Raw genomic sequence first — 12,365 nt, 5'->3', positions numbered from 1 at the left:
ACTGCCGTATAAGTCCATTGGTACCGCTGTATATGTCCAGTGGTACTGCCGTATAAATCTAATCCAGTGTTACTGCAGTATATGTCCAGTGGTACTGTCGTATATGTCCGGTGATACTGCCGTATAAGTCCATTGGAACTGCTGTATAAATCCAGTCCAGTGGTATTGCCGTATAAGTCCAGTGATAATGCTGTATAAGTCCAGTAGTACTGCCATATATGTCCAATGATACTGCCGCATATGTCCAGTGATACGGCCGCATATGTCCAGTGATACTGCCATATAAGTCCAGTGATACTGCCATATAAGTCCAGTGATACTGCCGTATATGTCCAGTGGTGCTGCCGTATACGTCCAGTGGTACTGTTCTATAAGTCCAGTGGTACTACCCTATAAGTCCAGTTATACTGCCGTATATGTCCAGTGGTACTGCCATATAAGTCCAGTGCTACTGCCCTATAAGTCCAGTGATACTGCTTTATAAGTCCAATTTTACTGCCATATAAATCCAGTCTATTGGTGCTGCCATAAAAGTTCAGTGGTGCTGTCCTGTGCTGCATATTATTTACTCCAAATAAAGGGGTTAATAATCCAAATAATTTTTACAGGGTTTGCTCTGTGTGGTGTAGAGGTACGCTCTCCTGTGCTGCATTTTGTTCTATACCTCCAGAAAAATAATGGAGAAAAAAAATTGGAGAATAAATTAGGGAAAGAGCAAGAACCACTTCCTCCTACTGCTGCTCCTGCCGCTGCTGCTGCTGTTGTTGCTGCTGGGAGTCGATCGTCATCCCAGAGGGGAAATCGGAAGACCACTTGTACTACTTCAACTAAGCAATTGACTGTCCAACAATCCTTTGCAAGGAAGATGAAATATGACAGCAGTCATCCTGTTGCAAAGCGGATAACTGAGGCCTTGACAGCTATGTTGGTGTTAGATGTGCATCCGGTATCCGCCGTTAGTGCAGTGGGACTGCTGTGCCACTCCTAGATGGGCTAGGTGCACTCCCAGCTCCCAGAACCTGCATCACCTCTGTTGCTGACCACGCCGCATCCCCACATGGCCGCACAGCACCACAATCAACCACGCCGGCAACAGATAGAACCCAGAACCCGCAGAGGTGAGTGATCGGTTTGTGCTGTTTGGGGCCTTTTTTTTAAATCTGCAATCCTGTAAGCTACTGCAGTGCCACTCCTAGATGGGCCATGCATTTGTGCTACATACTTGTGTCGCTTAGCTTAGTCATACAGCTACCTCATTGCACCTCTTTTACTTCTTTGCATGATGTGCTTTTTGGTGCCTAGTTTTTTTTAAGTGCCATCCTTTCTGCCACTGCAGTGTCACTCCTAGATGGGCCAGGTGTTTGTGCCGCACACTTGTGTCGCTTAGCTTAGTCATACAGCGACCTCTGTGCAACTTTTAGGCCTAAAAAACAATATTGTGAGGTGTGATGTGTTCAGAATAGACTGGAAATGAGTGGAAATTAATGTTATTGAGGTTAATAATACCATAGAATCAAAATCACCCCCAAATTCTGTGATTTTAGCTATTTTTACAGGGTTTTTAAAAATAAAATCATCCAGATCCAAAACCAAAACCCGAAAGGGTGGTTTTGGCAAAACCTAACCAGATCCAAAACTTGAGCGGGGACAGTAATATAGGCCCTCATTCCGAGTTGTTCGCTCGGTATTTTTCATCGCATCGCAGTGAAAATCCGCTTAGTACGCATGCGCAATGTTCGCACTGCGACTGCGCCAAGTAACTTTACTATGAAGAAAGTATTTTTACTCACGGCTTTTTCTTCGCTCCGGCGAACGTAATGTGATTGACAGGAAATGGGTGTTACTGGGCGGAAACACGGCGTTTCAGGGGCGTGTGGCTGAAAACGCTACCGTTTCCGGAAAAAACGCAGGAGTGGCCGGAGAAACGGTGGGAGTGCCTGGGCGAACGCTGGGTGTGTTTGTGACGTCAACCAGGAACGACAAGCACTGAAATGATCGCACAGGCAGAGTAAGTCTGGAGCTACTCTGAAACTGCTAAGTAGTTAGTAATCGCATTATTGCGAATACATCGGTCGCAATTTTAAGAAGCTAAGATTCACTCCCAGTAGGCGGCGGCTTAGCGTGTGTAACTCTGCTAAATTCGCCTTGTGACCGATCAACTCGGAATGAGGGCCATAGATCAAAAACCAAAACACAAACCACGAAAAGTGCCAGCCGCACATCTCTAGTTAACACCCGATAGCACGGTAATTTAACAGGTGACTGAGGCGTCACCAGGGCCAATATTTACTAAAATTTCAAGTTTGTCCGATTTGTGTTTTTTTTTCTAAGTCCCAACACGGGAATTCACGAAGCACAAATCTCGGCAGTGTTTGGACTATTCGTAATGGTTTGAATTACAAAGTTCAGAAATAGGAATGAATAGACCATCGGTCATACACGGCTGTTATTTCATACAACACGGGTATTCACTATTCATTCGTATTTGGGTGTTAGTCTGTGAGTGGTTTCCAAAACACTTTCCACTACTCCAGCCTCTAACATGACAACCACTGTTTTTGCAACATTGCACATGGATAACCTAAATATAAAACATAGTCCAAATTAAAAACTTAAAAATGTGCAAAAGGAAAACATTATTGCTGGACAATTCAATGACACACCAAGTCCAAACTACACATGGAAAATATACTGGAAAAAAACTCATGACATACAATAAAGTAAGATGTTACATTGGCTTTTGTAGAAAACATTACCAAAAACAATGTATTTGCTGACACACACTTGAAGATGGAAGTAATATGCAACGTCACATGACACACATTAAAAAAAAAGAAGTAAGGTCATAGAATGTTAATGCAAATACACATGCTCACCATTCTTCCTGGGCCTATCTGAATCCCGGACATGGGTTGCAGAGACTACTTCAGGAGGTATTACACTCCGCATGGGCTCCTCAAAGTCCAGATATCTTGCAATATAGGGCTGGCCACTACCGGTTTTTCGAACCGACTTCACCTCCTTGGCCATTTTGGACTTGACGTGTCACTTTATGTCAAAGTACCGTTTGCGGCACGTGTCCTCCGTCTGCTTGACCACCCCCTCACTATTGACAGCAGCAACAACTTTCGCCCACAACACCGTCTTCTTCCGTGTTGGCACCTTGGCAGATTAAGGCCCAAATAGCTACATAGCAACATAGTAACATAGGATCTGAGGTTGAAAAAAGACAATTGTCCATCGAGTTCAACCTATTTGTGGATGCATGATGATTTGACTAAAATTTCTGACTGATGCTGCTGTCAGCCATTGCATTTTATCCCTATTTATAGTAACTATAATGCATGACTATGCACCATACACCTGGATATCCTTATCCATTAGGAATTTATCTAACCCATTCTTAAAGGTGTTGACAGATTCCGCCATTACAACTCCCTCGGGCAGGGAATTCCAAACACGTATTGTCCTTACCGTGAAAAAGCCTTTACGCCGTATTGTGCGGAATCTCCTCTCCTCTAACCTGAGCGAGTGTCCACGAGTCCTCTGTGTTGATCTAACCAAAAACAGGTCCCGCGCAAGCTCTGTGTATTGTCCCCTTATATATTTGTAGATGATGATCATATCCCCTCTTAGTCTCCGCTTTTCCAATGTAAACATGCCTAGTCTTTCAAGCCTTTACTTGTATTCCATCGTCTCCATGCCCTTAATTAGTTTGGTCGCCCTCCTCTGTACCTTTGCAAGCTCCAGGATATCCTTTTTGTAGTACGATGCCCAGAATTGTACACAGTATTCAAGGTGTGGCCTCACTAGTGATTTATATAACGGGAGTATAATACTCTCATCCCTAGCATCAATACCCCGTTTTATGCATGCTAATATCTTATTAGCCTTCTTTGCTGCAGTCCTACTTTGGGTACTACTGCTTAGCTTGCTATCTATGAGGACACCTAAGTCCTTTTCCAGTACAGAATCCCCTAATTTTACCCCATTTAGTAGGTAGGTGTAATTTTTGTTCTTGTTACCACAGTGCATTACCTTACACTTGTCTGTGTTGAAGCGCATTTTCCATTTGGCTGCCCATGCTTCTAATTTAACTTTAAGTCGTTCTGAAGAGACTCGGCATCCTCCTCTGTATTTATAGCCTTACACAATTTGGTATCATCTGCAAAAATTGACACCATGCTCTCTAGACCTTCTGTTAGGTCGTTAATGAAGATATTGAACAATAGCGGTCCTAATACTGAGCCTTGCGGCACACCACTTAGCACTTCAGTCCAAGTTGAAAAAGATCCATTAACCACAACGCGCTGCTCCCTATTATCTAACCAGTTTTTGACCCAAGTGCATATTGTGCTTCCTAGCCCTGATTCTTGTAGCTTGTAGATAAGTCTCATGTGTGGTACAGTATTGAACGCTTTGGCAAAGTCTAAAAAGATTACATCCACGTCTTTACCCTGATCTAGGTTTGCTCTTACTGTTTCATAAAAGCCAAGTAAGTTGGTTTGACAGGATCTGTCCTTCATAAACCCATCTTGATTCCTTTTAATGACCTTATTGGCTTCAAGGAATTTCTGAATACTATCTCTTAGAATACCTCCAATACTTTCCCCACTATAGATGTAAGACTAACTGGTCTATAATTACCTGGTTCAGCTTTACTTCCCTTTTTGAATATAGGCACTACTTCCGCTATACGCCAGTCTTTGGGAACCATACCTGATATAACTGAATCCTTAAAGATCAAAGATAGCGGTTTTGCCAGTTCAGAGTGAAGCTCCATTAGAACCCTTGGATGAATACCATCGGGCCCTGGTGATTTATTAATCTTTAAATGTTTTAATCGGTCACAGACTACTTCCTCGCTGAAATAAGTACCTATCAGTGTGATATTCTCATTATTGAGATTGTGTGTCAGTCCCTGAATTGGGTCCTCTCTAGTGAATACTGTTGAAAAAAACTAATTTAGTTTGTCCGCTATGTCATTATCATTTTTGCTTAAGACTCCAAACTTGTCTTTTAAAGGGCTTATACTCTCCTTCTTTAATCTCTTGCTATTAATGTATTTAAAGAAATTTTTGGGATTCGCTTTGCTTTCCTTTGCTACTAGTTTTTCAGTTTCTACTTTAGCCGCTCTTATTTCCTTTTTGCAAATTTTGTTACATTCCTTATAGTGCTAAAATGACTCTGCTTCCCCATCAGATTTGTATTTTTTAAATGCTCGCCTTTTCTTGCCCATAAGTCCTTAATCTTTTTGTTAAGCCACATCGGTTTATGATTTTTATTCCTTTTTTTGCTACTCATAGGAATACATTTGAGTGTATTTTTAGCTAGCAGGAATTTTAGTACCTCCCATTTCTCCGTAGTATTTTTTCCTAAAAACAAACCTTCCCATTCAATATCCCTGAAAAATACCCTCATCTTTTCAAAATTTGCTTTGCTAAAGTTTAAAGTCCTAGTTGAGCCAGTATAGGGCTGTTTATAGAAACTGATATTGAATGTGACCATATTGTGGTCGCTGTTTCCTATGAGTTCCCCTACTATAATACCTGATACCAAATCCCTATTGTTTGTTAATACCAGGTCTAAGATTGCATTGTACCTAGTAGGTTCCTCAATTAGTTGGACTAAGTAGTTATCATTAAGTGTGTTTAAAAACATATTGCCCCTAGCAGTATCACATGAATTGTTTTTCCAGTTTATCTCTGGATAGTTAAAATCTCCCATCACTACTATGTCTCCTACTCCTGCCGCTCTTTCAATTTACTTTAGTAACAATTTCTCATCAGATGCGTTGATACCAGGCGGCCTATAGCATACACCCAATACTAACTTTTTTATTCCTTTTTCTCCGCATGCAATTTCTACCCATAATGTCTCGACAGTGTCTACAGTCCCCTCCTGAATATCTTCCCATATATTAGGTTTTAAAAACGGCTTTACGTAAAGACACACCCCTCCACCCTTTTTATTTAGTCTGTCTCTCCTAAACAGTGTATAGCCCTCTAGATTGACTGTCCAATCATGAGATTCATCCCACCACGTTTCAGTAATGCATATAATATCATACTGTTTGCTTGCTGCAAGTATTTCTAGTTCACCCTTTTTACCAGTTATGCTTCTGGCGTTTACATACATACAACTAAGATAAGTATTTTCCCTTGCGTTAGGGACATCTTAGGGACGCTGCTGATACTTCATCAGCTCCCGCATCAATGCCCCATTTTCTGCATAACTAAACTTGACATTCTGCCCAGTCTTAGTAGTGGTGCGTGGCTGCGGAGCTCTCTGACTGTCACTATCACTGTCACTTGAGGCTGCTGCAGCAACCTCACCCACCTCCTCCACCTCACTAACCTCACTCTCACTCACCTCCTCCACCTGACCGACCTCCTCCCCCTCACTCATACCCTCCACCTCACCCACCTCTGAGTCACACATAATTGTGTGTCTAAACACTTAACACAGAAAAAAAAATGACAAACAACACACTCCTCCACTACCACTGCACAATACACACACACACACACACACACACACACACACACAAACACTGACAAGGGACTATAAATAAATAATACTTGGATAAAAAATTAGACAAAACCACAAAAAACAAAACTACAAGAATGACAAGACTACTTTCAAACACAATACTACACTCAGAAATCACAAACAACACTTCTCACCAAACCAAAAACTCACCTACCTCCACAGCACAATATCCCTCCTCACCACTAACTAAACCCACGAGGTGCGGACGGTTTGGGGCGTATTTATATGGTTGCGCACAGACACTCCTAACATCTGAAACACAACCAATCACGAACGGGGATGAAAAACGAAACCAAAAGTGAAAATGCGGCCGGGGATAAAAAAAAAAAACACTGCCGCGTTTAACTTAGAAAATAAACCACAAAAAACAACAAAAACACGTACGCAAACGACAATGACGGCCGTAAATGTGCCAAAAAACAACGACTGGCATCGACATCGGAAAACACGAAAACCATAAAGTCGACTGCTTCATAACTTTGCGTATATAGTTTCAAAAAGTTGCATGAAAATGCACCCGATACTAAACGAGTTAAAACACTACACAAACCGACTCAAACACAAATATTAGTAAATATAGGCCCAGGTGTGGTGACACTTGGTGTGCACTCTGCATAACTACACCCCATACTCAGCCCGCCGGAGTCGCGGCTGTCCAAAAAGGGGGTTGGTCTCACGGATCAACTATTCTTCACTCCGGGGGCGTGTTCAGCTTCCCTTGGATATGCTGGCTGCCCCCGAAGACTTATCTGTGACAAGAGCTGAGTGCTGCAGAGGATTATCATACTGCAGCACTCGGCTCCTTTCAGTGCAGAAGAGCTGGCATTTTGGTGTCACCCCTTCCCGCACACCCGCCTTCTGACACCACTGACAGGTGAGGAAAGGGGTCTCTTTTCAGTGATGCTAAATTAACGAGGCTAATGGAAATTTTATACAAACAATTAAAATAATCTTCTTTAACATCTCTCAAGGTAAAACGATGGATTATTATCCAGTTTATGTTCCAATCTGCCTATAACCCCATTTTCATTACTCAATACAATGATTACTTAAATGTACTGTAGGTGGATGACGTAGGTTTCAGTTTTTTCCCCATTATTTTATTGTCTAGTTCAACAAGATAAGCTGATCAGGACACAATGAATGACACAGAGATATGACTGAAGAGAACTCCACATTCCTTACATGTTCTACTGGGTCAGTTACTCACCATCTCCCTTGGTAAAGTCACTGAATGAAGCATAATAAGCTCGACCACTGAATTCTTCTGCGTTGTCAATCAGAGCCTCCTTTATAGTGTTATATCCACACAGCACAACACAAGGACGGTTCCCTTCATATACAGTGAATATGTCTCCATAGGTTTTATGTAGCTAGGAGGACAAAACAATGTGCTACAGTATGTACAATGCTATGTGGTGATTTTGAGTGGGTTTGCAAAATACACTTATTTCTTAAATTATTAAAATCTTTTTTGTTTAGCATTAAAAGGATAATTTGATAGCAATTAATATATAAGCAAAGCCTGAATTTGTAGCATCCTAAAAAAAAACAACGGTAGACACATATGGGTAAATTTACTAAGGTGAGAGTTTTTTTTTCAACCAATCAGATTCTATCATCTTCTAGAAGCAGCTAGATAAATGTTAAATAGAATCTAATATGATTAGTTGCTATGAGCAACATCACCAGTTCAATAAAACTCCCACCTTAGTAAATTTACCCCATAGAAAATGTGTAGCTCTCATATATACGGAGTATATATAATGTACAGTGTATATATATATATATATATATATATATATATATATATATACACACAAACCAATAACCAATTGCGCTTGGTAAAACTTTAAAACACTCAGATTTTATTATTTCCAGTAGCTGTTCTTCCACGGTGAAATACTAAAATCTGAGTGTTTTAAAGTTATACCAAGGGCAATTGGTTATTGTTTTGTTTATGTTATTCTTTGAAAGTTCACTAACAGAGACTTTCTCCATATTGCTGCTGGTGGGTTGAGCGCGGGGTGGAAGAATTTTTTTTGTATATATATATATATATATATATATATACATTTAATGCTGTGATGACTTAAGTTGGGACATGTTTCAGCAAGTCATAGACTCAACTGGGATCACTTAAGGATCCTGGAGCTCGGGATCCCAGCAGTCAGAAAATACCAAGACTGTGGGGAGGGAGGGTTAGGGTTATGCACCCCAGGGGAGGGTTAGGGTTAGGTTGCAGGAAAGGAGGATTAGGCACCACCGGGGAGGGTAAGGGTTAGACTGCAGGGAGGGAGGGTTAGGGTTAGGCCCCCCAGGGGAAGGTTAGGTTTAGGTTGCAGGAAAGGAGGCTTAGGCACCCTAGGGGAGGGTTTAGGTTAGGTTGCGGGGAAGGAGACTTAGGCACCACTGGGGAGGGTTAGGGTTATACTGCGGGGAGGGAGGGTTAGGGTTAGGCTGTGGGAGATGGAAGATTAGGTTTATGCTGCCAGGATGGAGGGTTAGGGTTATGCACCACCGGGGAGGGTTAGGCTGCAGGAGGAAGGAAGGGGGGCATCAGGCCATCAGCCCTACTGGCATTTGCCAGAAGTGCCAGATGGCCAGTCCAGCCCTCCCATCCTCTTTATTTTTTTCCATGGTAAGAATGCAAAGCACTAGATTTATCAAGCAAGGCCATGCCCACACCATGAAATAATAAGTACTGCCTGCATAAATACATTATCCATGCCCCCCATTGCCAATCCAGGTGTTCTATCCTATAACATAATTATAAAATAATGTTTCCCCCTTAATATAATGTAAAAGTAATATGGGCCTTTTAAAGTATTCAAATTTGGACCCCAATATCAGATATTCATGAAATATTTTACAATTATTTCTATCCCCTCAATCAATAAATAATAACAATTGCGCCCACAACGTGAGGTACTCCTCTTGATGTTCAGTCTGGCCAGATAGCGCAAACAGCAGAAAGTGGGCCTGATTCAGGTTTAGACGGAAAGAGTTTCCAAGTAAGCAGCAGCAGCAACTATAACATATATTAATGCAGAAGGAGGTGTCTGGTATAAGTGGACGACTTCTGCATGATTGTGTGGAACTGTGCTACATCTGAGGAGTCGGCATCAGATCACCTCCGATGCCCCCAACCAGCTGAGATACCCTGAGGTTACGTAGACCAGCGGCCGCAGCTTCTTTGATGAGACCAGGAAATCTACGTTGGAAAATGGAGACCCTGGCCTTTGCAAGGCGCAGGACCCATACAGCACATGTGTAGTACGGCTCCTGCGCATGCTCAATCTGCTGAACATCATTACATTAAATGTTTCATTAGATTGTGACAGGGCCTGAACCAGGCCTAGTGTGAGCTATCTTTTGTTGGAAATTAATGTCACTGTCTTACCTCCATTAGTGAATGCACAATATTGCTGAAGTTCATCTTGTAGAGGGTTCCAATGATGGGAAAAGGAGTTGGTCCAGGGGGAAGTTTGGCTTTTTCCAACATCATCCTCCTGAATTTAGCCAAGAAGCAGGTGATGAGAAGCACCAGGAGCACTGTACATAGTGAGTAGACATCCATCCTGTCAAAAGAGATCAGATGATCATGCTCATGTTCTTAGTGAGATCACTGGAAAGGATAGCATGCTGAGAGGAGGAACATACATTAAACCTTGGATCAGGTTGATGAGTCCCTCTACCCAAACTAACCAGTGGTGCAAGTAGAAAAAAATGTTTTATAGGTAATGTGTGCATGCGCCAAAGGCGCACGTTGCAAAAGTGGGTGTGTCCAAATGCCATATTGGGCGTGGCCAATGAAAATGGGAGCGTGATACACATATGGGGGGGTGGCAGATACACCTATGACCCCACTGTGCCAGATAAACATTGCCCCAGTGTCAGATACACATTGCCCCCCAGAGTCAGATACACTTTGCCCCCCGGTGCCAGATACACATTGCCCCACAGTGCCAGATATACATTGCCTCACAGTGCAAGATACACAAATATCCCAGTGTCAGATACACATTGGGCCTAATTCACATCTGATCGCTCGCTAGCTATTTTTTGCAGCGCTGCGATCAGATAGTCGCCGCCTATAGGGGAGTGTATTTTAGCTTTGCAAGTGTGCGAATGCTTGTGCAGCTGAGTGGTACAAAAAAGTTTTGTGCAATTTCTGAGTTGCCCAGAACTTACTCAGCCGCTGCGATCACTTCAGCCTGTTCATGTCCGGAATTGACGTCAGACACCCGACCTGCCAACGCTTGTACACGCCTGCGTTTTTCCAATCACTCCCAGAAAACGGTCAGTTGCCAGTGCCACCCACAAACGCCTTCTTCCTGTCAATCTCCTTGCGTTCGGCTGTGCGAATGGATTCTTCATTAAATCCATCGCTCAGCAACGATCCACTTTGTACCCATGCAACGCGCCTGCGCATTGCGCTGGCTATGCATGCGCAGATCTTACCTGATCACAGCTGCAGCAAAAAACCCTAGCATGCGATCAGGTCTGAATGACCCCCATTGCCCCAGTGTCAGATATACATTGCCCCACAGTGCCAGATACACAAATGCCCCCACAGTGTCAGATACACATTTTCCCACAGTGCCAGATACACAAATGCCCCCAGAGTGTCAGAAACACATTGCCCACAGTGTCAGATATACATTGCCCAGAGTGCCAGATATACAATGCTCCACTGTGCCAAATATACAATGACCCACAGTGCCAGATATACATTGCCCCAGAGTGCCAGATATACATTGCCCCAGAGTGCCAAATATACAATGCCCCACAGTGCCAGATATACAATGCCCCACTGTGCCAGATAAACATTGCCCCACTGTGCCAGATATATAATGCCCCGCTGTCCCAGATATACATTGCCTCACTGTGCCAGATATACTTTGCCCCAGAGTGCCAGAAATAGAATACCCCACTGTGCCAGATATACATTGCCCCAGAGTGTCACATATACAATGCCCCACTGTGGGTGCCCCATATACAATGCCCCACTGTGCCAGACACACAGTGCCCCACTATGCCCCGCCCCCCCTTGCTCACCGCTGCATCTGTTGTTTTTTCTGTGCGAGGGGAGGAGAGCGCCGCACGTGCCTCTCCTGCACCTCATTGCTCATGAAGTCCAACTCCGGTCTCCGGCGGCGGGTATCTCAAATGAGGCGCCGGTTCGTTAGCCAATCAGAGTTCACGGACCGGCAGCCAATCAGGAGCCGCAGTGTAAATAGGTTTTTTCCCCAGTGCAAGATTAGTAAAGATGAGAGACACGTAGATAAAAAACAATTTCTTTTATTCTAAAAATTTCATAAATGACAATGTCTTATAATCGTTAAATAAATGTAAAAAAATTCCTTTAAGAGGAGTGTATGATAAAATTGTTGTATGGCTAGAACTGTGTATTCAATATGAGAATTTGTCGGTAAATATAATAAATTTGCATAATTTATAAGAAGAACCCTCTATGAATAGTACCTATGTGAAAATAGGGAATACAAAGTACCATGCGGAAAAATGTGCAAATATGCAAAACCTCTATAGTTATATACAATGGAAAATGGAGGGTGCTATACTGCAAGAGAATTATTTGTGCAATATGCAATTAGTAGTTATGACACCTATTACCGGTAAACATACAGACAAACTACATAAAACACATATGACATATAATATTGTTGATTGCCCGTACGTTCTCCAATATATTCAAAGAAAGGGCTATATATATTCTTTATTGTGTTATCTGGATACAGAGGAGGTGCACTTTCTAGCGACTTAACCTCTCTGGTGTACTTCAGGTTCTG

General features: G+C 42.6%; 1 protein-coding gene across 1 annotated transcript in view; it reads right to left on the bottom strand.

Annotated features, from left to right (window-relative positions):
* Positions 1–12,365, bottom strand: part of LOC134949242 (cytochrome P450 2F2-like) — a 182,031-nt gene that overhangs the window by 92,330 nt on the left and 77,336 nt on the right. Inside the window, exons 2-3 of the mRNA XM_063937718.1 lie at positions 9,956–10,133; positions 7,763–7,925 (exon numbers count right to left, since the gene is read on the bottom strand). Coding sequence (XP_063793788.1) covers positions 7,763–7,925; positions 9,956–10,132 — 340 coding nt within the window. The 5' untranslated portion in view covers position 10,133. The remainder of the gene's footprint in view (positions 1–7,762; positions 7,926–9,955; positions 10,134–12,365) is intronic.

Source organism: Pseudophryne corroboree, chromosome 8 (genome assembly GCF_028390025.1).
Source record: "Pseudophryne corroboree isolate aPseCor3 chromosome 8, aPseCor3.hap2, whole genome shotgun sequence".
NCBI classification, from domain to species: domain Eukaryota; kingdom Metazoa; phylum Chordata; class Amphibia; order Anura; family Myobatrachidae; genus Pseudophryne; species Pseudophryne corroboree.
The sequence above is the reverse complement of the archived record's forward strand: the minus strand, read 5'-3'. Positions and strand labels throughout refer to the sequence as shown.